This window comes from Helianthus annuus, chromosome 7 (genome assembly GCF_002127325.2).
Source record: "Helianthus annuus cultivar XRQ/B chromosome 7, HanXRQr2.0-SUNRISE, whole genome shotgun sequence".
NCBI classification, from domain to species: domain Eukaryota; kingdom Viridiplantae; phylum Streptophyta; class Magnoliopsida; order Asterales; family Asteraceae; genus Helianthus; species Helianthus annuus.
This window is the reverse complement of record NC_035439.2, coordinates 16,081,714-16,109,526: the sequence shown is the minus strand read 5'-3', so window position 1 is coordinate 16,109,526 and position 27,813 is coordinate 16,081,714. Positions and strand designations below refer to the sequence as shown.

At 38.4% G+C, this 27,813-nt stretch overlaps 1 protein-coding gene and 1 long non-coding RNA gene across 50 annotated transcripts; one reads left to right on the top strand and one right to left on the bottom strand.

Moving 5' to 3' along the window:
• Positions 1–7,884: 7,884 nt before the first annotated feature.
• Positions 7,885–10,966, bottom strand: LOC118480324. Its single transcript, XM_035975126.1, has 2 exons — positions 10,424–10,966; positions 7,885–9,292 (listed from the first exon to the last, which is right to left on the bottom strand). Exon 2 carries the CDS (start codon positions 8,618–8,620, stop codon positions 7,940–7,942), a length of 681 nt encoding a protein of 226 aa, XP_035831019.1. The 5' UTR covers positions 8,621–9,292; positions 10,424–10,966; the 3' UTR covers positions 7,885–7,939.
• Positions 10,967–12,273: 1,307 nt separating this feature from the next.
• LOC110867997 lies at positions 12,274–19,839 on the top strand. Of its 49 annotated transcripts, none has more exons than XR_004861929.1 (18): positions 12,274–12,430; positions 12,523–12,606; positions 12,693–12,746; positions 13,150–13,205; positions 13,496–13,734; positions 13,836–13,904; positions 14,033–14,130; positions 14,259–14,359; positions 14,582–14,750; positions 14,921–14,976; positions 15,127–15,181; positions 16,147–16,243; positions 16,328–16,512; positions 17,128–17,226; positions 17,745–17,831; positions 18,123–18,252; positions 18,822–18,883; positions 19,576–19,839. It is a non-coding gene; the product is annotated as an uncharacterized LOC110867997 (long non-coding RNA). The 49 variants fall into 49 exon arrangements; XR_004861917.1 differs by having other exon boundaries at positions 13,435–13,734; XR_004861931.1 differs by having other exon boundaries at positions 13,435–13,734; positions 13,801–13,904; positions 14,259–14,341.
• Positions 19,840–27,813: the final 7,974 nt, after the last annotated feature.

Below are 27,813 nucleotides of genomic sequence, written 5' to 3'. Positions count from 1 at the left end.
GTCGCGTAGCGCGACGGAATAGGCAGGGGATGGTCGCGCTACGCTACCATGTGTCTGATTCAGCAAAGTTTCAAAAATGACAGAAATGGTCCCTGCACGTGTTTAAGCTTGTTTTTGACGTTTTTAACCTCCGTTAAGCCATTTTCAAGGCTCCACAAGGTCGTTAAAGTGTAGGGGACCTAAAATGTGCTCAAAAACATCTCAGATGTCAGTTCGTTTGGTTGTACGGTCACGTTGTTCGGTTATTTACGACGAAACTCGAACGGACGCGTGTACGATCCAAAATGCGCGACGAATGGAATTTTTGCATGCCGATCACTAAAATAAAAATATTTTAGTGTGTACAAAAATTTTGGATGTCCAGATGTGGTCAGAATGTAAGATATGTGCGAAAATGCAAACTTACGTCGTTTTTGACACTTTTAGTCCCTGTAAGATCATGTAAGCATGTTTTCGCACACCGAACCTATCAAAGCTTATTTCTAATCCATGTTTAGGTTATATATGGTATGTTTAACTTATGATCAAGTTCCGGACTATTCGACATCATACGAATCGGTATAGTTTCGCAGTTTGACACAAATAGTCCCTGCGATCGAACAAACTTGTTTTCGACACACCAAACCATCCAAAACTTATTTCTAAGTTATGTGAAGGTTATTTAAGGTATGTTAAGTCTATGATGATGTTCCGGAGTGTTTGTCGCATTTAACTGATTGCGTTCACGCACCAGTTTGCGTATAACTTTCTAGAAAGCGATTTAAAGCTTGAAATCGAATCGGATCGAATTGTAAAATCATCAAACACATAAAACACATATAATAACACCAAAACACATTGATTTATTGATAACTAACATTGTTTTGCATTGTTTATCGATTAAAGAGCACAGTTGTCACAGTCTCCCCTACTTTAGGAAATTTCGTCCCGAAATTTTAACTAGAGGAAACTTGTGAGAACAATTGCGGATATTTCGTCTTCATTTGGTCCTCACGTTCCCAAGTAAACTTTGGGCCACGTTTGGATACCCAACGAACTTTGACTAATTTAATCCGTTTGTTCATCAACTGTTTGAATGTACAGTCCATTATCTCCACAGGTTTCTCGACAAAGTGTATCGTTTCATCGATTTGGATCTCGTCGAGAGGAATGTGAAGATCAGCGTCAGCTAAACACTTTCGCAAATTGGACACGTGAAAAGTCTATATTTCCAAGCTCTGGAGGTAGCTCTAGTCGATAGGCAACCTTTCCAACTCTTTCAACAACCTTAAATGGTCCAACGTATCGTGGTGCAAGTTTTCCTTTCCTTCCAAATCTCACCACTCCTTTCCAAGGTGACACCTTGAGTAGGACATGGTCTTCGACTTGAAATTCTAAGGGCTTGCGTCGTAAATCCGCATAACTCTTTTAACGGCTTCTAGCTTTCACAAGATTATCGCGAATTTTTCTTGATTTTGTCTGTCGTTTCCAGAATGAGCTCAGGTCCAGAAGCTGAGCTTCACCGATCTCATTCCAACAGACAGGTGAACGACATTTTCGACCGTAGAGAGCTTCGAATGGTGCCATATTGATGCTAGCATGATAACTATTGTTGTAAGAGAACTCGATCAATGGCAGATGAGAATCTCTATTACCACAAAAGTCGATCACGCATGCTCTAAGCGTATCCTCCAAAGTTTGAATCGTCCTCTCGGATTGTCCATCTGTTTGGGGATGATAAGCAGTGTTTAGATTTAGTTGGGTTCCCATAGCAGATTGTATGGTTCTAAAAAAATGAGATGAAAGTCGAGTATCACGATCGGAAATGATATCCAAAGGAACACCATGTCGTGATATAATCTCATTAACGTAAATCTTTGCAAGTTTATCAGCAGATAGATCCTCGCGAATCGCAATCTTAGAGAAGTTCGTAATGAAACGACGATAATAACCAGCGAGACCAAAAAAAAAAAAAAACGAACTTCTGTGGGTGTCAAAGGTGTATTCCAATCCTTAATTGTAACAATTTTGGATGGATCCATATGAATACCCTGCTCGTTGACTATATGTCCCAAGAACTGAACTTCTTTAAGCCAGAATTCACACTTGGAGAATTTAGCAAAAAGTTGTTCCTTCTTTAGGAGTTCGAGAGTCAAACGAAGGTGTTGCTCGTGTTCGACTCGAGACTTGAATAATTAAGAATGTCGTCATTGAACATAATAATGAACTTGTCTAAATAAGGTTTACAGACCCTATTCATTAAGTCCATAAAGATAGCTGGAGCATTTATCAAACCAAAGGCATGACAGTAAACTTATAGTGTCCATATCTCATGTGGAATGCAGTTTTGGGAATATCTTCTTCGTATACACGAAGTTGATGATACCCAGAACGCAGGTCGATCTTGGAAAAATAGGTAGCACCTTGCAGCTGATCAAGGAGATCATCGATTCGAGGTAGGGACTATCGATTCTTGATGGTAAGCTTATCAAGCTCACGAAAATCGATACACATTCGAAAACATCGTTTAAGGTTTTTAGGGAAGATCACAAGTGATCATGGAAATGATAGAACCACAGGAGCAGTTTGTCTTTGTGTTGACATTACAAGGTTGCATCAAACATTCATACAATTGCAGTAGTTTAAAATAAAATCACAAATTTTATTTATAACAACCGCATTGTCTTTAAATGTTAAAAGATAACAACCAAAAGAAATACAAAATACTAATTGTTTATAGCTGCATCATCGATCGCCTCGTTGATGTTAAACACTCGTCCACGAGCGGGATTCACATTCACGTTCGCGTTCGGATTTGGGTTAACATTCGCATTCGCGTTTACCAATCTCAGGCAATTGTTGCGGAAATGACCCATTTCTCCGCAATTGAAACACGAACCAGGTGGGAATCTCGCAGCATTCCCTTGAGCTTGTGCTGGAACCTGGGCAGCCTGATTTTGACCAAAACGACAAGTATTGGCCAAATGCCCAAGCCTACCACACGTAGCACACTGTTTACAGGCCTGTTGGGCAACATGGTGACCATTACATCGAGTGCAGTGAGGTGCGGTACCAGCATATGCTTTCTTCGCAGGAGGTTGAGTTGGTGGGTTCTGAGCAGTTTGATTGGTGACAGCAAAGTTTTGGGAAGCCTTGCGCTTCCTTGACTTTTTCGAAGACTCACCCTGCTGCTTACCCTTACCCTTTTCCTTATTAGAATCAGTTGACTCCTTTTTATCACCCTTGCGGGTAAGTTTACCCTTCCTGACTTGGGACTCAGTCAGGGTAGCAGACAACTCGATTGCTTGACGAACTGTAGTAGGATTAACGCCAGTCAGGATGTCCTGAATGGAGTCGGGTAAACCATCGATATACCTCTCGATTGCCTTATCCAGCGGGGTAACCATCGTGGGACACAACAAACTAAGCTCCTCAAATCGATCCGTATAAGCACGGTGTTCTCCCCCGACTTGTTTCAAATCGTCAAATTCTCGTTCCAACACTCGAATCTCGTGTCGAGGACAGAACTCTCTCATCATGAGAGCTCGGAGCTCTTCCCAAGTTTGTGCTAATGCCACTTCGGCACCCCTATCACGCATCACTCCGTTCCACCATGTAAGAGCTCGCTTCTCGAACACACTTGAAGCAAACTCAACTTTGCGCGCATTCGGACATTGCACATGTCTGAATGTGCTCTCGATACTCTCAAACCATTGCAGGAGCGCGGTTGCTCCGTGTGACCCAGAAAACTTAAGCGGTTTCGTAGAATTGAAATTCTTGAAATTACACGGTGCATTGTTGTTGTTATTATTGTTATTGTTGTATAACTCGTGGATTTGGGTCACGATGCCTGGAAGTACAGCAGCCATTTGCTGAGAGACAAGGGCCGCGACTTCCTCAGCAGTAAAAGTTTGAGCATCACGTCGAGGAGGCATTGTCTAACAAGGAAACATGGGAAACGAGTGAGGTTGACAATTGGAGGAACAAAAGAGGCAATGAAAACACCGACAAAACACAAGGAAGGCGATCATTCGTTCGTTACCTCGAACAAACAAATAACACGTAGTGACAAATCAAAGTAAATAGGTCATAATAATGTATCACTGAAGACATGCTCGCCTATAAGTGAACACTCACCCCAAGAGTTCCCAGGTAAGAGTGACTGGTCCGATGATGCGGATTTGTACGAACACTCTAGCCTTAGACAGAAAACTCAGGGTACAGGCGTTCACTCTTCTAGTTTGCACATGTTCACATTATTTAGACCCAAACTTTGACGGGATTTGGAAAACTCAAAAGGCACTAAGCCAAAGATGGATCAAACCAGAAGGGTTCAAACCATATAACAAAGGGTTCAAAACCTTATAATAGGAGGTTCAAAACCTAGTAATCAATCATCCAAGGATAGATGATTAATTTTCGAAGCGGATTCGTTATTGTGTTCTCGTTGTGGTTATCACCTAAGGATAGGTGACGGTATTGTTTTAAAATCTAAATACAAGTAAACTTGTGTTGGGGTCCTAGAAAGTTATAGTCTAGGTCAAAGCATTGCTAATAACCTAATTCCCTATAACCATTGGCTCTGATACCAACTCTTCTGTCACACCCCGGCCACGTTAAAACAACAAACCGCGGCGGAAACGCCGGGGAGTGAGGCGACATAATTATTGTTCCACAACCATGGTAGTTAAAAGTTTTGTTTTATTGAAATATTAGGAAATGTTAATTGTTATTAAACCAAACAAACAAACTACATATTGTTTATAATTGTTTTTAAGTCACTAAGGCCTTGTCCAGATCTTAAGTGAACTTTCTTCCTAGCAAGCAACATCAACCAATACCACCTGAAACATATGTAAAAATAAAGTCAGCAAAGAAATGCTGGCGAGTACATAGGTTTTATGGGAGTATCAGATTCATGGCTCGTTTATATGTTGCAGTACCTCGTTAGACTACAAGAGTCAAAATACAAACCTCGTTTTGAAAAGTGTATTGCAACAAAATTAACCAACTCAAATCAAATTGGTTATAGTTTATAAAATCTCGTAGCCATGACTCTTAACTCAAAAATATTTGTTTTAGTATAACAACTCGTAAACATCTCGTAAAAACTCGTTAATAAAACTCGTATGGTTTATATCATTTCGAAAACCTCGTTGTGTGACATAGTTTCAAAATCGTTTCCCCAGTGAACTAAATAATGACACGCAATGTAATATGATAGAATCACTTATATATAAGATGTACCAGCGGCGTATCTACCATGATTCTATCATACTACACCCGTCCCATTATCTAATCACTGCCCAAAACCAATTGTTTAATTCGTTTAACTTGTTTCAAATCGTGTATCTCGTTTCAAATCGTTTAACTCGTCCCAAAATCGTATTCGTTTTAATAGTGAAACTACTTTTTGGTCGTCTCGTTAACAACATTCAAACCTTCGTGACTCGTCAACTCGTTTCTCGTTTCGTATTAACAAACCACCAAAGGGTAAGTTAACAATCATCAGGTTCGGTCGTTACCTACATAACCCCCACACATAACCATGGGTGTAGTCTGATAACGGGATTTGTCAGATCCTATGGTACCATAACCTAATACTGGTCGGCTCGGCCAAAGCTAATGAATGTCATTCGTTATGTAATCATAACCAACAAGTCTTGTTCACCTTATTGAAATCGTTATTAGTTTAGTATAAACCATTGTTTTTGAAATTATTGTTTAAACCTTGAAATTCGTTTTGTACATATGAATCACCCCAAAACAATTGAAAACAATAAAATAGGGGAACTATGTACTCACCTGGGATTGCTAATTAGTCTTGAGAATAAGACCAATTTAAGCTCCAAGGGTCACGGAATCAACCGGCACCTAGTATAGTAACTATGTTAATAAATCGGCTCCTAAATCGGGAGATAGGATAGAATGAGGTTCTATAAATCAAATGAGTAATTGAACTCATATGGTATGATTTAATAGTCCCAACATTCTGATTGGAAAGCCTACCTAAGTGCTTTTGACCCGTTTCGACCCATTACGGTAACATAAGTCACTATAATGTGTCGTTAGCGTAAAACTATGTTCGGATGGTTAACTATGTGCTATGTCAAGTCTTACATGCCCAATAAACCCTAAACATGTTACTAAATCAGATTACATGTCAAAAAATATGTTCACATAATCAAAATACGGATTTTAGCTTCAAAAGGGCATTTTGGTCATTTTCTATGGGCACACAAGCTAACTAGCAAATGACTAACCAATCCTAGGTGATCATAAGGTTATAACCTCAGAGGTTATTCCCTATGCAACTATGATCACTAACTAAGCTTGGTCGGATCCTAAAGATCGACCAAACGGGTCGGGTTCGGAAGTATAAGCGGTTGTTTAGACCGCTTACCTTACGACCCTAAACAAGCACAAACTAATAGTGTCGAGTTAGACATGTCAAAACATGTCTAACCTACTGATTTGGTATCAAAACAAAGTGTTTTGATACCCTAAAGTAGTTCCGAGGCAAAATGCGTGCTAAAACGCATTTTGACCGAAACTTTGACTCGACACTACAACTAGCTAACGTGGTAATCAGCAGCTATAATCACGAAGGATTATAACTATCGTGACTACAATCACGTTTCAAAGTTCAATTGAACTTTGACTTGACCAATTGATGGTCAAAACCGAAAGTCAAACTGTTGGCCAAACTGTTTGACTTTCTGCTTAAACATAAAGAACAAGCATGAAAGAAGACTTACAAAGGGTCCTAGCTATCTTTTCTACAAAGAATAAAGTTCCAAGCAGATTAGAAAGCTCCCAAATCAGATAAGAGATGTGAAGAATGAGGAATGAGCAAAGAATTGAGGAGTTTGGCCAACTATTTATAGTAGAGCATGAAGAACAAGATCATTCCAAGTGTTTTGATTAGCCATTAAGCAAGAAATCATGGCCATCCATTTGTTACAAGCTGATTAGAAGCCTTGGAGAGGTGGTAACTTGGTCACCACACAAAGGAATTGCAAGATTGGCCCCTGAATTTACAAACTGATGCTGAAAACAATATTTCTGCCCAGATGTGATCGTCGCGTAGCGCGACGGAATAGGCCGGGGATGGTCGCGCTACGCTACCATGTGTCTGATTCAGCAAAGTTTCAAAAATGACAGAAATGGTCCCTGCACGTGTTTAAGCTTGTTTTTGACGTTTTTAACCTCCGTTAAGCCATTTTCAAGGTTCCACAAGGTCGTTAAAGTGTAGGGGACCTAAAATATGCTCAAAAACATCTCAGATGTCGGTTCGTTTGGTTGTACGGTCACGTTGTTCGGTTATTTACGACGAAACTCGAACGGACGCGTGTACGATCCAAAATGCGCGACGAATGGAATTTTTGCATGCTGATCACTAAAATAAAAATATTTTAGTGTGTACAAAAATTTTGGATGTCCAGATGTGGTCAGAACGTAAGATATGTGCGAAAATGCAAACTTACGTCGTTTTTGACACTTTTAGTCCCTGTAAGATCATGTAAGCATGTTTTCGCACACCGAACCTATCAAAGCTTATTTCTAAGCCATGTTTAGGTTATATATGGTATGTTTAACTTATGATCAAGTTCCGGACTATTCGACATCATACGAATCGGTATAGTTTCGCAGTTTGACACAAATAGTCCCTGCGATCGAACAAACTTGTTTTCGACACACCAAACCATCCAAAACTTATTTCTAAGTTATGTGAAGGTTATTTAAGGTATGTTAAGTCTATGATGATGTTCCGGAGTGTTTGTCGCATTTAACTGATTGCGTTCACGCACCAGTTTGCGTATAACTTTCTAGAAAGCGATTTAAAGCTTGAAATCGAATCGGATCGAATTGTAAAATCATCAAACACATAAAACACATATAATAACACCAAAACACATTGATTTATTGATAACTAACATTGTTTTGCATTGTTTATCGATTAAAGAGCACAATTGTCACATTCTAGCATCGCATTGACCCAAGAATCTTCAGTAAGCGCCTCTTTGTAAGTTCGCGGTTCGATCTGTGAAATAAAACAACTTAATGAAAAATCAGTTTGTAAAGGTGCTACTATAGAATAAAAACATGTAAGGCCCTGGTCAATTTGACGTCTCGTGCGAACGCCTGATTGCAATTCTCCAATGATCAGCTCCTCTGGATAGTATGAAAGAGTTCGTGGCATTACTTCGCTTGGAACATCTACATCGCCTTCCAGATTAGTAACATTCTGATTTGCACCTTGTTCACTAATTGTGTTTGTTTGACTTGAACCCTGAATTTGCTCCCCCTCAGAATCTGAATCACCACGATCAAATATCGGCATATTCTCAGATTCTTGATTATCATTCTGTTCCGACTGATTATCTTGAGCAACTTCATTTTGTTGGACATCATCGTGTTCACCAGCATTGCTTGGACCTGCTTCATCGTCATTTGAAGTTTGTCGTGGTCGTGTAAAATACTCAGCTGGGAACCTTTCCTGTGAAGACTCGTACTCTCGCAAAATATCCAACTCATCAAAGAAATCTTCTTCTTCTTCTGGTTCTTCCATCTTGTCAAACGAATCCCACAACTTGTCGTAATGATAACACCATGAATCTCCAGGATTCTGCGGCGGCATTGTATTACCTTGACATTCAACATTTGGAGCTTCAATAATCCGCTTCTCACTTGGAACGAAGACATGTAGTAAATGACTTGCATAACCAACAAATATACCCTCAATGCACTTCGGACCAAACTTTCCAAAAGGTTATAGAACAGTACAGGGTGACCCGAACGGTTCAAGATACTTCAGATTAGGTTTGCGGTTATTGATCAACTCAAAGCATGTTTTGTTGAACTTCTTAACAGTGAGAACTCTGTTGAGCGTATAGCATGCGGCGGAAACAACTTCTGCCCAAAAATTTATCGGTAGCTTTGAATCAGCAAGCATTGTTCTGGCCGTTTCGATTAGCGTCCTATTTTTGCGTTCTGCGACTCCATTCAGCTGCGGAGTGTACGGAGCACTAAACTCCTGCAGTATACCTCTTTCATCACAAAATTCTTCCATCTTGTTGTTCTTGAATGTCACACACCCCAACCGATGGCGGAAACATCGGGATGAGACGAACAAATTGCTCAAAACAACATAACACTAAATGTGACAATATAGATTTAAGCAAATTTCATAAATGCTAAAATGTCATACAAGATTCAAACATCGTATCAAAAAATAGTTGAAAACATTGTTATTCTAGATGGGTTTCTAGGTTCATCCTAACTTGTTTTCTTGATCACTTCATCCATCAACCTGCAACATGTATTAAAATAACATCAACAAAAAGTTGGCGAGTATACAAGTTTAATACATAGCATAAAGTAGAATAAAAGTTTAAGTGTTCATATCCAACATGAATAACATGATCCAAGTTACTACTTTGCCATTCGCAATAGACTAGCGGGAGGTTAACACGTTCAACTTGTTCAATACGTTCAACTTGTTAGATACGATCAACTTGTTAGATACGATCAACTTGTTAGATACGATCAACTTGTTAGATACGATCAACTTGTTAGATACGATCAACTTGTTAGATACGATCAACTTGTTAGATACGATCAACTTGTTCAATACGATCAACTTGTTCAAATACGATCAACTTGTTCAAATACGTTCAACTTGCATAGCATATGAGATTAACAAGCAGCAAAATGTTTCGTGTTTAAATGTGGATAGAGTGTGAATATAACAAGTTTCAAGTGTTGTGTAATTTGAATATGGAATACATGTTGCACCCAAAGTGTTTAAAACGAAAATGGGATCGAGTATACTCATATTGGTAGCGTTGCGATTTATTGTAATAACGCACGAGTAAAGATGGACAAAACAAGAAAAGGAACGAACAGTTTTATCCTAGATGTTTAAAATACCTCGCATTAATCGTTGTTAATAATTAAGTTAAAATATTTTGTTTTAACATAAATAAACTGACTTAGTTATTTAATATTAATTATTTTATATATAAAAAAAAGTCTAGTTTAATTTATTTACTAAATTGATTTGTTTATTTTATACATTTTAAACTGATCAAAAGTTATTCAATTAAATTCTTGTTATTAAAGGATTAAAAGGATAGAAAAATAAAATATTCAAACCAGCTTTTGCTTGACTTACATGGAAAACCAAAACATCATCTTTCTTTTAACAAAAGCAACAGAAACCGACATCGACCAAAATAGCCACATGTTTGAAGGATTTTGAAATCATTTAAGCATTTTAAAGGAATCATATTCTTCTTATTTTAAAGAAGCAACAGATGATCAGTAAAAAAAATAGTCAAATCCTATTGATATATTTTACTTTAGATTAAATTGATAGTAGTTTATTATAACAAACAAAATAATGAAAAACAATAGCGATTTGCACAGCAGAAAAGTATACCGAAGATGTGTGCGGGATTCGGTTTAGTTACTGACGAAGCTCCTCGTCTCGACTCCGGGTGCGGCGAACGACCAAAGTACATGTTCCGGAGGCGGCGGCTGGTTGAGGGTGTTCGATAAAATGTTAGCGTCGAACAAGTATCCAAAACGAAACCAAAGGATCAGAAGGTTACCGAATACGTAAAAAAAAAAAAAAACACCGCATCGATTCTTCGCACTAGGACCTTATCCAACCCGATTCAACCTGAGTGATCTGGACTCGCGAAGATGGTTAACACCTTCGCCGCGAAACCACGAAAGATCCCGTACGGCTCCGACGATGTCTCCGGTGAGATGTTCAAACTCTGGCGACGTGCTCGGTGTACTTGAAAACAACACGAGTGGATCTCCGGTGAATGCAACGGTTGTTTGAAACATTATTGTGAGTGTGGTGAACTGTATCGAGAGTTGAGGGGGGTATATATACTAACAGAGTTTGAGTCTTGAATGGAAGGTGTCAAAATTTCCGAAATAAGAACGAAGGTGCCGGCCGATGAAAAGGAGACTAGATACATGATTGAGTCTAAGAAGGAAACGTGTAATTGAGAATTCATCACCGACAAATCAGAAAGAAAAAGAAGGAAAGGATGCCCTACGCGTAAACGTCTTTTGGCGGCAAAGCTTGAAAATGGAAGTTTGCAAAATTTTTGTAGAGATGCACGTTCATATTATATTATAATAATAACTAGTGTTTTTCAATTACGCGGGTTGCGCGAAAGGCATTGGTGTTTTCGACCGACATCATCCTGCAACTCTTCTTTTAAGTGTTTCACTTCTTGCAAAGAATGAACGTAGACCCTAACTCTTGTTTCACCACTTAATCACTGTAAAAATTACAGGATTCATGTTTGAGGCATGGGTTGACACGTGGACTTCGAGCCTCCCCGCTGGTGAGTGACGTGTTGGGTCGGTTAAGACAAAAAAAGCCTAAAGCGTTAGGTAGATTTCGAACAGGGCGAGCTTGTCAAACGGCTTCCGCTCCTTGCCCCGGAACTCGATGTTGGCCACCGCCACCCGGTTTTCGTGACTTATATCACCACCCAGGACGCTATCGTAGTAGGCTTTAAAACGGTCGAGCTTCGGTCGTAGCTTGCGCCACTTGTGTTGGCACGCGTTTAAATTGTGCCGGTCGTTCCCCACGTTGTGCCGATAGCTAGCGAAAGCTTCCGGCCAGTAACGGGTCTCACCGGGTTGGCGGCCCTTCATCGCGTTGTGCCGGTATCAAGTGTGGGTAACGGGTTCGGGTAGGTGGAGTGAAGGGTTGGGGTAGCTATGTGGACAGGAGGTGGAGTTGGGGGGTTTTATAGTGACTTGGGTGAACCAAGTTATTTTTTAAAATTTTAACCTAGCCGCTATGGCCTAGCCAACCAAGCCAATGAGAGCCAGCCACGGAGGAGCTAGCGCCAAACGGGTATTTTGTAAAATTTAAACCTAGCCGCTATGGCCTAGCCAACCCAGCCAATGAGAGCCGGCCACGGAGGACCGCTAGGCATGCCTAACGCCCAGGCTGAAACTCCCGCCCAAGGGGCGACGCCGAAACCCAAACCTACCTGGGGTGGTGACTTGGGCATTTGTACCCAAACCACGGCCCAACCCTCGCCCCATACCTCATCTATTATCTATTATCTATTATATTCTATTATATATAATAAACAAAAAGATTTGGGCTGATGTGGCGTGTTCTTAGAGCTTCTTAGATGCTTTTTGGCGGGAAAATGTGTGGGTATCTTTTCTGTTAATATGGGTTACACGGGATCCGGATTCTTGACCCGACTATATATTGTTTTAAATCACGAGCTAGGGTTTTGCTTCTCGCTGCAAACACGAATAAAAATCCTATCCCAATCATCTTCTCTATGACAAACACATACCACGCACAACCCTTCGATCACTTGTGTTCTTCCTTCAATACTCTCGGTGCCGCTAATCTTCAATTAACCAGGTTGAGGATTTGCAGTTGTCTGTATATGTATGTAATCTACACGATGTTGGTTAGTTTATTTTTTTTAATTTCGCTGATACACTGTTTCACTCGACCTTCATTCGATTCATCTCAATCAGGTTTCTTCTCCTTTACACTTTCATATTCATCATCCCCTCCCTTTATCACTCTACTGGTGAAAACTTTTTCCCCTACAGATTCAGGTACTAAATCTTTTATGGATTATCGTTTATTGGGGGAATGTTTAATCTATTTTATCTCCTTTAGTTCTTATTGATTCAATTACCAGAGATACCATTGAAAGCTACTCATCCTTCGATTTGGCAGATCATCCTATTTCTAGGTTAGTTTTTTAATCAATTGTTTTTTTTTTCATTTAATTGGATATCTTTCAATCTATTGTTGTTTCAAAGTATGATTTCGATCTTTATTATCTTTTTGTTCTTAGCAAGAGGTTTAAATCTGTGAAAATTAATTGAATTGATGGAATGATTTTGTTTGTGAGTTTTTGTATTTTGGTACTTAGAATATGTATGCACACCAGGTGTTTGTTAAAATGGTTCTTTTATTTTTTGCTTGGGATATGATATGAAATTTGATCTTATTTTGTGGTCTGGATTTGGTGGAGCTTGGTGCTGCTCATAAAGAATGTTTTTAACCTCATGGACTACTAATTATAGGATATACTTTTGTTGTCACCCATTTTGCTGAGAAAACTTATTGTTGGAACTGTTTTTTTATTCCAGTTATGAGAGGGGTGGCCCAATTGAATTCGAGCTTGGTACTGGCTAGGTGATAAATGGTAACCAACTACCTTTAGTTTTGCTCTTCGTGTTATATAATTTATCTTTTAACTTGAACAAAATTTCAGCATTACACAATTCAGTTTTAATTATGTACGGTTTCGGTTCACGGTTTGGTTTTGGCGGATTGACGGTTTAACGGTTCAGGCTATGATTTGGAACTCAGAACTTACTTATTTACGCCGAACCGATTGCTTAACCTCTTTTTATTTTTTTTTATTCTCATAGTATGTAGTGATTTTGACTAATCTAACCCTGGTGGATTCGACACTTTGACACCTTCAAGAAGGTCGCCAAGCAACAAAGAAGGGGCAAGAATATGTTAGAGATATGTGGTAACATTGTAAGTTTCTTTCGCATGGGATTATTTGGAATTTATTTTTTTATATTGGTAAAACGAAAATCATCGATGTCATGTGTCTACATCTGCGAGGCGATGGTGGCTAGGGTTCTCGTGGTGATTCTGGTAAGAAGGATCTTCCGGTATGATTTTTGAATGAGCAATTACGAGACGATTCTCCAATATAGGTAAGTTCTAAACATTTTAATTTCGGCTCCTGGTGATATGTTTCTTAATCGGTCTCCCATGTCCAGATCCGACGGTTTCTCACATGTTTACGGCTGTATAGGGGCTGCAGAGACCGCTAGCGGCGGAATTTGTGAGCGTTTCGCGTGAAAGCAAGATTTCTTTCATCCAGGTTGTTGTCTGTTCATTCTTTTCCTAGGGTTTCATTGTTTTATTCCTTATGTTTATGTTTTGATTTTTTGATTTTGTGCCTATGCCCAGTCATTAGTTTATGGTTTTTGTTTTTTTTCTTCCTTACAGATTGAGTTTGGATGAGTTTTATTTGGCTGGCATTTTGTCGAACACCTTCTATGGAATTTGTGAGCGTTTCGCGTGAAAGCAAGATTTCTTTCATCCAGGTTGTTGTCTGTTCATTCTTTTCCTAGGGTTTCATTGTTTTATTCCTTATGTTTATGTTTTGATTTTTTGATTTTGTGCCTATGCCCAGTCATTAGTTTATGGTTTTTGTTTTTTTTCTTCCTTACAGATTGAGTTTGGATGAGGTTTGAGACACCAAACAACAGACAACACGATTGTATGTTCGTCTACGGCTCTATGGATTATAGCGAGGTTTAAGATCCCTTGATGGTAGTACATATTCGTAGTGGTCCATCTTCTGACTAAATGACTAAAGCAGTTTATTCATACAACTAGACAATATAGGGGTGTTTAACTACTTATATGTTAATTGTAAAAAGTGCATATTCAAATTAAGTTTTGACAATGTTATTTTATTGACTTTTGCATATCTGGCGATTACCATTTATTATTTGGATTTGACTTTTGTTTACGATCACATGTCTGTTTCAGGTGGATCCTGGCCAGATCTGTGGGTATGAAGGGAAGTGGCAGATGTCCACTGACTGTTGGCGGGGGTGGTGGTAGATGGCAATAGAAAACAACAACCTGGACAAATGTAGTGAGTGTTCCAACGTATTTTGGTTTCTTGATTGTGAATGATTTCTAAGTGTTAAAGAAGGTATGATCAAAAGTTCATTTACTATTAAAATTAATTTAATTTTTTGGTGGAGCTTGGTGCTGCTCATAAAGAATGTTTTTAACCTCATGGACTACTAATTATAGGATATACTTTTGTTGTCGCCCATTTTGCTGAGAAAACTTATTGATGGAACTGTTTTTTTATTCCAGTTATGAGAGGGGTGACCCAATTGACTTCGAGCTTGGTACTGACTAGGTGATAAATGGTATGAAACCAACTACCTTTAGTTTTGCTCTTCGTGTTATATAATTTATCTTTTAACTGGCACAAAATTTCAGCATTACACAATTCAGTTTTAATTATGTATGCAACTTTATTTTGTCATGTATGCAACTTTATTTTGTCATGGATGCAGAAATCTGTTGTATAGACATATAAATCAGCTAGACCTCGGGGATTGAACGTGTTGGGTGAGTAAATCAACATGTTTTAGTAATGCATGCCAAGTGTTTGTTGATATGTTTCAAGGAGTTTAGTCATTATTTTCTTTTTTAAACAACCATGATTTTCGATGTGAATAACTAAATAGAGCAACGGCTTAAAGATTGCAATTGATTTTTGCAGTAAATTTTGCTTTCTTATTGCTCAAATTAGGTGTTTTTGTGTCAAGTTGGCAGTAACTTAGTTTTTTTTACTGCAGGAATTAGTATAGTTGAAATTGTTAGTACTTTTGGCTGTTGTTAATTAAGTTTTTAGATATTATATTCATGAAGTCACAACACTTGCAGGCTGCAGTATACGCTTAGTATTGCAAGTAGGCTTCAATAGGTTTAGGGTTTGGATAATATCCGAGATTGAGTGTGTGCTGTAAGTTTTTTTGGAGACCTTCATTCATGCTGCAAACTTAAACTGAGTTTAAACATGCCCATTAAATGCGGGCACCTAGGGTGCCTGGGCGCTGAAGCTCAACCCAGTGTACCATATGCGATACACTCTCAAAGGCCTTCAGGCTCGTAGGCGCAAGTTCAAAGCATTTTCCGACTAAATTCTGGCCAGTAATGTTAGTAAAAAACCCCTCTACAAAAGGCTGGAATCAACTTAAATAAGCATGAAGGCTGGAATCAACCTAAATAAGCATGAAATCGACCTAAAACAGCCCAAAGTTGCCCTGACCAAGTCTAAAATATGGGCTAAACATTTAAAAATATTAAAAAAGGGGTCAAAGGTCGCCCCATGTGCATTTTCAAGGCTCGCGTTTTGACATTAGTATAAATTTGTGCAACACTAATTATTTTAGTATTTTAGATTGACCCAACCTGACCCGTTTTGATGGGCACAAAACTATTTGTTTTGTCCCGACCATTTCACCAAGAGTTTTATGATTGCATGTGTTTTTGCCATCTTTTCTTCGGCCACCATTCACACATTCCAACAGAAAGAAACTTCAGGAGAAGATAATCAACTAAAAAGTGAAGTTGCTACCGTCTACCGTGGTTAAGTTAAGTGATGAAGCTCACTCTTTGCTTAAAGGGGTAAGTTACTTAGTCATGATTAACCTTTTACTATACACGTTAATCGCTAAAACTATTTAAACTTCATATGTTTATATACGACAGTTGTATGCAAAAGGACCCGGCGTTAGGGCTTGAAGTTGGACTCGAGGTTGTCATGATATCAAAAATGGGTCAAGGAAATAACAAGTGAATCTTAAAGAAAAACTGGCTTCAAGATGGGTATACATTTCAAAGCGGACTAGACTCACTTTATTAGTACCAGAGATGGACAAGAGATTTATACTCAGGTTAGGGTATCCTCTATTTTATTTAAGTCAATGTATCCTCTTCTTTTAGTAGGCTCATTCACATTCATAAAATAGACCGTTTTGTCGAATACTTAAAATGATACATTTTTTTGGGAAAATGGTTTTAAAAACCTTTCATTTGATTTGACCATGGCTGTCAATAGCTCGCTATAGTGTGCCCCTTAGTGAAGAGCCCATATGGCGCTATAAAGTGTTTAGCGACAAATAGCGTCTTTTTTGTAATTTTTTTTATTTTGTTTTATTTTTATTTTTATTTTTTTGATAAATATAAAATTAGCTTATAAAACATACATGTAACCGGGTTATGATTCCTTATAGAGTTGGTTGGATTCTCATTTCAGAATTTTAAGTGTGTTATTATTGTGGTGAGATTTGGGGTTGATGGGTTAAGATTCTCATCCTAATTCATTTGTTGAGGGCTAGGAGTGGATGTGAGGTAGGATGAGTTTTTCGGCATAACGGGTTAGGCTGGACTCATAAATGGAATGGGTAGATTATCTGTTCGTGATTCGAATTTCAACATATGTTGCCATTTTTGGGGGTTTGGAACTTTTATACATTTTCTATTTGAATTTCTTTGTTACAATTGTGCAGATGTTGTTGGATGGTATGGTAGCAAGTTTTTGGTTATATTTTCTTGCAGCGTACATAAGTTTTGTAGAACCCTTGGGCAGATAAGGATGGATTTAGTAGGTAAAGCAACACTTACGATTTTGTAATTTAGATAAATGCAACATTTTGTTTTTTAGTCATTCGTAATCACACATTTGCTTATTTGAAATCACTATAAATATATATTGTACACAAATTTTCGTAGCTTTGTCTTAGTAAGGGCTATTTCCGGTAATATAAAATAGGGATGAGATCCGTACCGGTATCGAAAATGCCATATATGGGTAGTGGTACCGAAAATGTTCGACTCGGTACCGGTACAGTACGGTACCAGTATTTAAAGGTAAAGTATTGGTTTGGTACCGTACCGTTATTGAAAATGCCAAAAAGTGGGTACGGCCCCGAAAAAAATCGGTACCGGAAATTTGGTACCAGTTTAGTACCAAATACCATGTGTTCATCCCCAATATCAAATGGGTAAAAAAAATGTAGTAATGTTATTTATGGCTCTAGATTTTATGGTCTTAATAATTTTAATTAAATAATTTATACCTTCATTATATTTTTCACGTAATCAATGTATGTAATTTTTTTTGCAGCCAACTTAAGAAGCCAACGGAAAAAAGGATGCTGGGACATGATAGAGAATAGAGATCAGGCAAAATTTTACAGACAACTTTAATATGGTAGGTGGCTTCAAGTATTTGTCATTTTTATCTTGTTAGGAATCATTATGTTAAATAAAATTTAGTTAAGGGTAAATTCTCTTTCAATGATAACATGGTCCAACTCTTTGGACAAAGTGATTCAGGACATTTTAAACATTTAAAAAGAGAAAAGAACTTTGTACGAATTCATATGGTCTGAGTTATGCACTAAATTTCTTATACGAGTTTCTTATACGCTTTGTACGAATTCAATTGGTAAATTAGGTTTTAGATGTTATTTATTTTTATTTTTAATTTTTTTTATTTCAGTTCTTAGTTTCTGAACGATAACTTCGGGATTTGCTGATGGAAATTTCATACGCAGAGGTGATAGAACATCCGTGGTTTTTCTAATTAATTGATAGGGGCTAGGTGTGAGCTTCACCCTTTCAATCCCCTGGTATTAATATCTTTCTGTCGCAAGTGTGTTTTGGAGTTCAATTATTCATTGATTCTTCACATGCTATATGATGGCCTCTTTTTCTAAGCTGTTACTCCAGCAAAAGAAAACATATATCTGCATTATAAAGGTAGCCAACACTAATAACTTATTAACTGTAAAGGTGCACATGTGACCCATTGTGAGTAATGAGAATGTAAACCTATTTTAAAATTTAATTAAAGGTTAGATTATTTCAAGCTTCGGGATTATTTGTAATATTGATAATTACATGTTAAACCAATAAGAACACTAGCTTTGCTAATTGATGATGTACATGTTTAACCAATAAGAACACTAGCTATGCTATCATTTGTTCTTGAAAAAAATCTGTCATTTTTTTCTTTAATTTGTACTTTTAAGTCGTAACTATGATATATATTGACAATTTGACATGGATATTGTTCTATGTGAGCCTCTTTATATTCCGGCCCTGTTTCTTTTTTTTTTTTGCTTTTATTGTACAACCATGTCGTTATATAGGGTATAAGTAATATTAATGATAATTTGCTCATGTTGGTATCATCCAGATTTTAACGAGAATTCACAAGTTGGGGAGTTGTTCAAAGGCATTTGTCGTCTTTTATACGAGGTTATATTTCTCTCTTCTTTTGGGTTTGAGTATGTTTAATATTCCGATTTATTATGACTTGGAAAGAAAACAAAACTATAATCCTCAGTAGGATATTCGTTTTATGAATCTACCAAAGTGGTATGTGGTTGATGATGCATACTATAATTCTATATTAAATACCATGAAATGTGTGTTTGGTCTTTAGTTTTATTTGTTCATTATTATCACAAAGTAAAACGAATTATACATATATGATGCCAAACTCTTTTCTTACACGATTTATAAATGCCCAGATTTAGGCACAAAAACCCCAGCTTGCTTTTATGAGTATTTTGTAGTAATTTTTATTAATTTTGTTATTTCTTAAGTAACAATCAAGTTCCCTCAAACATTCCAAGTTGGATTCTCAGTTATGGGTTATCAATAATTTTCACATATACATATTATGTGAGGCAGTGAGGCATTATTTTGGTTTTGAGGACATGGGTTTGATGCTCACATAATAGGGAATCGTACCTATAACATTACTTTTAGAGATCCATTCCCATTCCCTTGCATTTGACCACAAAAAACAAAAACATGGTAATTATGATTTTCATCAAAGGTTGATGCTCGGTAGGTGTCTCTTAGTAATAAATTCTTAATGGTCAGCCAATTCTTACACAAATTATTCAACTGTTAGTTCTTTTGGATTTATATTTTATTTGTAGGTCTGTGTTTCCCAACAACTTCAAGGTGGTGCTTGCTTCGTACATCAAGTCTCTCTCTTTCTCTCTCTCTAATTATATGTGTGTTTGGATTTAGGCGTAATGTGACAATCTTGATGAAATTTGGCATTGTAGATGATCGCAATGATGTTTGTATTGTTATTGTGTAATTAGTTCACAAGTCTACCTACAACTTCACAGCCTAGCCTGTGATTAAGATTACGGTAGTTTATAACTCTTCTTATAGCAAAGACATTAACATGTCAATCTTTTAATTATGTATTAACATAAATAATAATTAATATAAGTAACTTTCTCGAGCCCGGGAAGCATTCCCGGGTGATAACCTAGTTGTCTAATAAATGAATATAAGGTATTGCTCAATATTAAAATTTTAACCTAGCCGCTATGGCCTAGCCAACCAAGCCAATGAGAGCCGGCCACGGAGGACCTAGCGCCAAACGGTTATTTTTTAAAATTTAAACCTAGCCGCTATAGCCTAGCAAACCCAGCCAATGAGAGCCGGCCACGGAGGACAGCTAGGCATGCCCAACGCCCGTGCTGACGCTGCCACGGAGGACCTAGCGCTAAACGGTTATTTTTTTAAAATTTAAACCTAGCCAACCCAGCCAATGAGAGCCGGCGACGGAGGACCGCTAGGCATGCCTAACGCCCGGGCTGAAACTCCTGCCCAAGGGGCGACGCCGAAACCCAAACCCACCCGGGGTGGTGACTTGGGCATTTGTACCCAAACCACGGCCCAACCCTCGCCCCATACCTCATAGTCTAATAAATGAATATAAGGTATTGCTCAATATTAAAATTTTAACCTAGCCGCTATAGCCTAGCCAACTAAGCCAATGAGAGTCGGCCACGGAGGACCTAGCGCCAAACGGTTATTTTTTAAAATTTAAACCTAGCCGCTATGGCCTAGCCAACCCAGCCAATGAGAGCCGGCCACGGAGGACCGCTAGGCATGCCCAACACCCGGGCTGAAACTCCCGTCCAAGGGGCGACGCCGCCACGGAGGACCTAGCGCCAAACGGTTATTTTTTAAAATTTAAACCTAGCCGCTATGGCCTAGCCAACCCAGCCAATGAGAGCCGGCCACGAAGGACCGCTAGGCATGCCCAACGCCCGGGCTGAAACTCCCACCCAAGGGGCGATGCCGAAACTCAAACCCACCCAGGGTGATGGCTTGGGCATTTGTACCCAAACCACGGACCAACCCGCGCCCCATACCTCATAGTCTAATAAATAAATATAAGGTATATCACATAATAAATAAAGAATAAAAATGAAAACTGTCATATAGTAATAATAATGTTAAACATTCCATTACTTATTTTATTTCTAGCTTTAAAAATATAGCCTTATGTTATCGTTATTTTATATTACCAAACAAGCTTCAAAGTATGCTTAATGCTTTAATTGTTATTGTTAAAGCTAACTAAATTTTTAAATAATTGAATAACTATATTGATAAACAAATCTTTCAACGATTGTTTATTTCGTGAAAATATCCATTGGTTCAAGGTTAGGACCCGAGATTCAAAACGGGTCGGATTTTGTAATCTCATTTTGACGGATGCTACATTGAACTCAGTACCATTATCACTTCTAATTCTTTTGATACGCCTTTGGTACAGATTTTCAATCCTTTTGAACAACGCCATCAAACTGTCAAACGTTTCATCTTTCGTCTTCAAGAATGATACCCACGAAAATCTGGAATAATCATCAGTAACCACAAGACAGTAACGATCTCCTGTAATACTTTTCACATTCACCGGACCAAGCAAATCCATGTGAATTCTTTCAAGAGGTTTTGAGACTGAATTGACTTGCTTTTTAGGGTGTGACTTTTTCTTCTGCTTGCCTTTGACACAACTAATGCACTCCCCTTCCAGATGAAAACCTTTGATGTGAACACCCAAAACTAAATCATTATGAACCAAATGATTCATTTTTCTTAGACGAATATGCCCCACCTTGCGATGCCACAATCTTGATTCTTTTTCCGTTGCTCTGGACACAAAACAATGAGCCTGACCCGTGGTTATAGTAGCTACGCTCATATCCAACACGTACAGATCATTAACTCTTGGTGCTCTCATGATAATCCATTCCTCAGGGATAACAAATCCTAGTTTCAAGATCAAACATTCTTTGTCAGTGAAGTGAGTGGTATACATCCTGTCACATATCTGCGAGATACTCAGCAGATTATTCTCCAGCTCAGCAATGTAGTTAACTCTTTCAAACGTCACAATCCCATTGGATAACGTTCCTTCACCAAAAATTCTACCACCTTGATTACCCGCAAAACCTACATAACCTCCATTGAAATTTCTAACATCGTACAACAATGCAGTCTTCCTTGTCATGTGTCGAGAAGCTCCACTATCCATAATCCATCTTGAAACGAGTCTTGGAAGATCCTACTCATAACACAAATTGATTTAAAAACACATTTCAATAGAGATGCCGATTCATGCTTCACAATAACAACTAGGAAGCTCCGGCACACACCACACACACTTAGTTAGATTTGGAAGCTACCCAAGCCTGTTTTGACTCAGGCAACTCAATCGGAATGTGAGATTTTTTAGTGTAAAGTGGCGGAAAATTTTTGTCGTTCATTTTTAAGCTTTCTTCAGACCCAACCTCAACCTTTTTATATAGGAAAAATTCATCTTTTTGAGGTTGAACAGATGGTTGGTCTTTCTTTTGAACATCTTTCTTTTCAGAATTTTGCATTTCTTTCTCAAGTTTCTCATAATAATCCTAAGGAACATTCATCTTTACCGGTGTAGTAGAAGATGATTGTTTTTCCAACTCAGAAACCTTTGGTTTTGGAACACTCGTTTTCTTTTCCACAACTTTCGGCTTCCATTTTTGTTGAGGTGACGCAAACCGTTTGTAAAATTTGTCACTTTTAGTTACCACATTTTTAACAGGTTCATTTTTGACTTTGATGTTTTCATTTTTCAAAATATTTTTCTCAACAATCAATGGAGCTTTGCCCTTAGCATCAACTTTCTTCTTTTGAGTCTTCACAACGTCAGTCTTAGGTTTCAAGTTGGTACACTTTCGTGCAATATGTCCGACTTGATTACATCTGAAGCATGTTCGAGTGTCAACTACTCGGCTTGTGCCTTCAGACTGAGACTGTGAAGCTTTCTTCTCAAAGAACTCTTCATTTGATTTCGAAAAAAATCTTTTTCTCTTCATCAGAAAGTGAACTTGAACTGTTCACTGTGACAACCCTCACTAAACCAGGTTTCCGTACGACTTAATTAATATTTGATTTCTGCTTAATTACTGTGCTTACTTGAAATTATGGATAGACTGCTACTTGAATGCTGATACATGTACATACTTGCATCATACTCTATTTACTGCCACTACATTATTTACAAGCTGAACCTTAGTGACAAACATGATGCACAAAAGCACAGTAGCACTATGAACGGATAACCTATTGAACGTGCTGTCATAGCCAGCACCAGGCAGATACTGCCTCTAAGGCCTGTATGAGCCCGAGATAGTTAACTACACTAATAGTGAGTGTGAAGATACAAGGGTTGTAGAACTGCGTCTTTAGGAATAAGTTACCATGGCTGGATGTGCCTAAAACGTACACTAAGCACAAAACTCAGCACTTTAATAAACAATTCAGCTTTTAGCTAACTAATAAAGTGCCAAAACATGAGAAAAATATTACTAGACACATTCCAAAGTGCCAGGAATAAGTTGTGTCACTAAGATTGGTATTAATGACACTTTAAAGCTTTGTTAAACGCTTTAACGGATTACTATCCAACCGAACAACCGGACTTTTCCCGGGACATGAAAATATTGCCATTTACATTGTTTGTCTTTTTCTGAGCCAGTTAGGGTCCCTGAACACCCTAACACCCACTGGAATGCACTACACACTAGTAACGGGGTTAATCCCTAAACTAACTAACTTAACCTAACTATTATCTAATGATTAGTTGGAAATGAACCGAGACCCCCCCCCCCTTTAACCAACCGTCCCCTAGAGGGGGACATACCTTGTCCTTCTTGAATATTTTATTTCCTCTTGTCTCATATCTAGAGAGCATGAAATCTATTGGTTAATAATCCTAAGTATTGTCTATAAGTAGTAGCATTTGCACATCATAATCATCCCTATCATTCACACTCCACAACTCAACAAAAACAACTATCTCTCTCTCAAGAAACTCACGGCCAAACACCCTCTTGCACCCATCAATTTTTCGAGCCTTGATCTTCACATTCCAAGTCCATTCAAGCGTTAAGGATCACGTGTAAGAAGGCTTGGTGCATTCGGAAGGCGAAGGACCTCACTCTATTGCTTTTAACCACTCTTTTTTGCGTTTAGATTCTTCCCTAGCCTCGAGCTAGTGGTATGTTGCTTAAATCACTTTCTTGAACTATCTTAAAGTGGTTAAAACGATTCGTAATGGTTAAAACTAGTAATCTTACATGATGATGCATTAAAGTTTACTAAAAACACTTAAAAAGATGGTTAAAAGCTTATAAGTTGTGTAAAACTTGTAGTATTTGTTCTGTGTGGTTATTTGGACCCGATCTATGTTGTGGTAGCTTGGATCATCATTTAACCCGGGTTGGTCATGATTATGGATCATGACATAAGGATGTTTTGGAAGTAACAAGGGTTAAAGGATGAAACTCTACCACACACAAATCATGAACTTGTGTAAAATTGATTTTACTTACAAAATAGTGATTAAAACTAGTAGATCTACGGATCTACAAGTGGTATTTTCAAAGAACCAAGTATCAAAGAAATCATGTTTTCTAAAGACGGATCTTACGTTAACAAGAATGATTTTTGGAACACACAAGTGTGTAAACACTTGTGTAGCACAAAGTTTCGACAAAATAACAATTTTTGTAAAAGATGACGAGAAGTTGTGAAGACGGAATTTCTTTAAAAGCAAGGTTTTTACGAAACTGCACTAATTTATATAAAGATCCGCTAAAACTAATGAGATTTACTTCGTATTTTTGAGTAAATCACAAGTTCATGAAGTCTTTGTGATTTACATATTTATTAACTAGTTTGTTGTGTTGAATATTGTTTTGGTTAAGTAAGAAAATGGTTGGTTTGATTTATAAAAGAAAATGATACGCTTGAAAGCGTGGCCACCTCCAGTTACAGAGGAAACTCTGGCGAAATTTTTCCAAAAACTTAACACTTAGAATTATTTTCATTGTAAGTGTTAGAAATACTTTTCGACATGTTTTCAAAATATAAGTTTTGCCACGACCTTATTTACAAAATATCGGAGGTGGGATTTTCATAAAATTAAACGTGATAAATATATATTTAGTAAATATATTTTTCACAACGTTACTTGTCAATTATTTGTGAAGATACATAAATATTATTTTTAGGGTAAAAATAATATTATCGAATGTTAACGAATCCAAAATAATACGAACGCTATCACGATAAATATATAAGTTACACCGGTAATTGTTATTACCACACGATCATTAAAACGTAACTTACGCATTCTAAAGAAAATATTTATGAACGCGTATTTTTGTTAAAGTATTATTTTGGGAAAATCATATGTGTTAAAATATAATATTTTTGAGAAAAATAATTATATCTTAGAGTTAGAAATAAAATATATTTTAAGTGAGACTTAATCATATATTTCGAACACATGTATTAAATCTCCCATCCTTGGGAAGGAAAATGATTACCAAGTATATACAGAATGTAAACACGAAATAGTTGTCTAACTATTTCCAAAAACTTTAAACCATAAAGCTAAGGCACGACCGTCCGTCTAATAGAGTTAGTACGTGTAGGTCGTCGCACAGCTGCTTGATTTGGAGGTATACTTGGTAGAGACGCACCACTGTGAGTTCATTTCCCCCTTTTCTCTTAACTGTTTTTAGTTTTCTAAACTGCGGGGGTGAAATACATGTTACTTTAATTACGAATACTTTATACATGGTATGGTTAGCGTAAGGAGGGTTATTATTTAGATCATGTGAATTGGGTAGGCGGAAACTTGAGGCCATTAATCCTCAAGGTAGGACCGAGGGACAGTAGCGGTAGATCTATCTGGGTGTAGCGAGCCCAACCCCTGAGCCCGCCTAATGGACCAGGTGGTGACTGTGTACCCATTGCAAATTCTGCTAGGTTTGAGTCTTCCTACTTGCACTTCACACATATCAATGGCCTTGCAAACCATTGGTGATCTCTTTTTCCTTATTTGCTACATACCAGGATTTATACTTACAAAGGTTTATTTACTCACTTACGCATGAACTCGCTCAACATTATTGTTGATTTTTCAACTTACATGTATTTCAGGGAATTAAAGGATCTGGCATGGTATGGCACGTTTTCCCGCTGCACTAGTTACGAGGTCATCCAAGTTTAAGGGATGTGACTTTTTCCTGGACGAGTCACAGTTCTTAAACTGTGTTTATGCCATGTTGATGTTTGGGTCTGTTGAACACTGTTTATGTTGTTAGGATATGTTTCCGTTGAGACAATGTTATGGTATTTTACTTTTTAAATTTAATTTAATGGATGATCTTGCATGGTTTTTAAATTCATATAGCTTGTTATGGTTAAGCTATGGTATTAAGAAGTCACACCAAATTAACCACGCTTCCGCAAAGCCAGGGTGTGACAGCTTGGTATCAGAGCTCTGATCATAGCGAACTAGGATTCCTTCTCGAGTCTAGACTATGATCACTAGGGCTCTCACGAAAACATTTTTACTGCATACCACTTAAGTCCAGATCCAAAACGTTTTTACAAACAAATGTTGAGCACATTTTATTTATTTTATTTTAGGCTCAGTCTTGGAGGCTGTGGCTCGGTCTTGGAGGCCGAGGCTCGGTCTTGGAGGCCGAGGCTCGATCTAAGAGATCGAGGTAGATGGCTAGTGAGACTAGGAAGAGTAGGCTCAGTCTTAGAGGCTGAGGCTCGGTCTTGGAGGCCGAGGCTCGATCTAAGAGATCGAGGTAGATGGTTAGTGAGACTAGGAAGAGCAGGCTCAGTCTTGGAGGCTGAGGCTCGGTCTTGGAGGCCGAGGCTCGATCTAAGAGATCGGGGTAGATGATAGAGCAGTCTTAGAGGCTGGGAGAATTTGGCTAGTGGGACTAGGAGTATCAGTCTAGGAGACTGGGAGGCTAGTAGGACTAGGAATATCAGTCTAGGAGACTGGGAGGCTAGTGGGACTAGGAGAATTATTTGAATGTTTAACTGGTACTAATGTGTTTATTTGACTATGTGATTGATTATTTGTGCATGTGTGTGTGTTTGTGTTACAAGACGGCATGGCCTCCTCTTCAGATACTGAAGTAACGGACACCTTGGATCCTTTAGAAATCGTGTCGAACGATGAGATTATGACAGAAAGTGAGGTGCACACTTCGGATACCACCAGTACGGATAAGGATGATTTCCAGCTCTTCTCGCTACCCGGTGCTGCCGCCGAGCTCGCTGATGGCCCTTTGGCCGGGGACCTACCGCTTGTGGAGATCCCTGCTCCCATACCTTTGGCCGTTTATCCTGCTTACGATATACTTCTCGACGCCGATGCTGATGACGACGTCGATCTGTTTGATGAGAGCCCCTAAAGGATGATGTTCAGGGAGAGGCCCTTCTAGCTGCTGGTGATCTTTTGTCGCTCGCGGATGCTCCCGCTGGGGAGTCACCTGCTCACTCACCCGTCCCGGACTCTTTCGAGTCTGTGGCCTCCGTATTATCCCACACTCAGAGTGCGCAGCACTCTTCACATGGTTCAGATCCTGACCAGGCATCCTCCGTTGCCCCTATCCCTAGCTTTGCTTTCGACCACGATGATGTGGAGGATTCTGATCCTATATTTCCCCCAGGATTCGACCCAGATCAGGATATAGAGTTTATACCTATGGATCAGCCTATGGAGGATCCAGTCGACCTCGTAGACCCAGTTGATCCCATCGATCCTGAGTTCGGTTTTGAGATGGCCTTTGACGATCCCGAGCCTGCCATGGCCCCTGAGCAAGTAGTTGCTCCAGACCCCGTATTTGAGCATGACCATATTCATGCTGACGTACCCATTGCTGATCCTCTATTAATGATGTAACTATCGATGATCATCCTATTGTTGCTCCACTGTTGGAGGATGAGCATGCTGTTGATGCCCATGTTGATGCCCCTCACATTACTGATATGCCTACTGATCC

What these genes read in the sequence shown, in the direction of transcription:
- LOC118480324 (XM_035975126.1), bottom strand. Translation starts at nt 8,620, where the DNA reads ATGCCGCCGCAGAATCCTGGAGATTCATGGTGTTATCATTACGACAAG.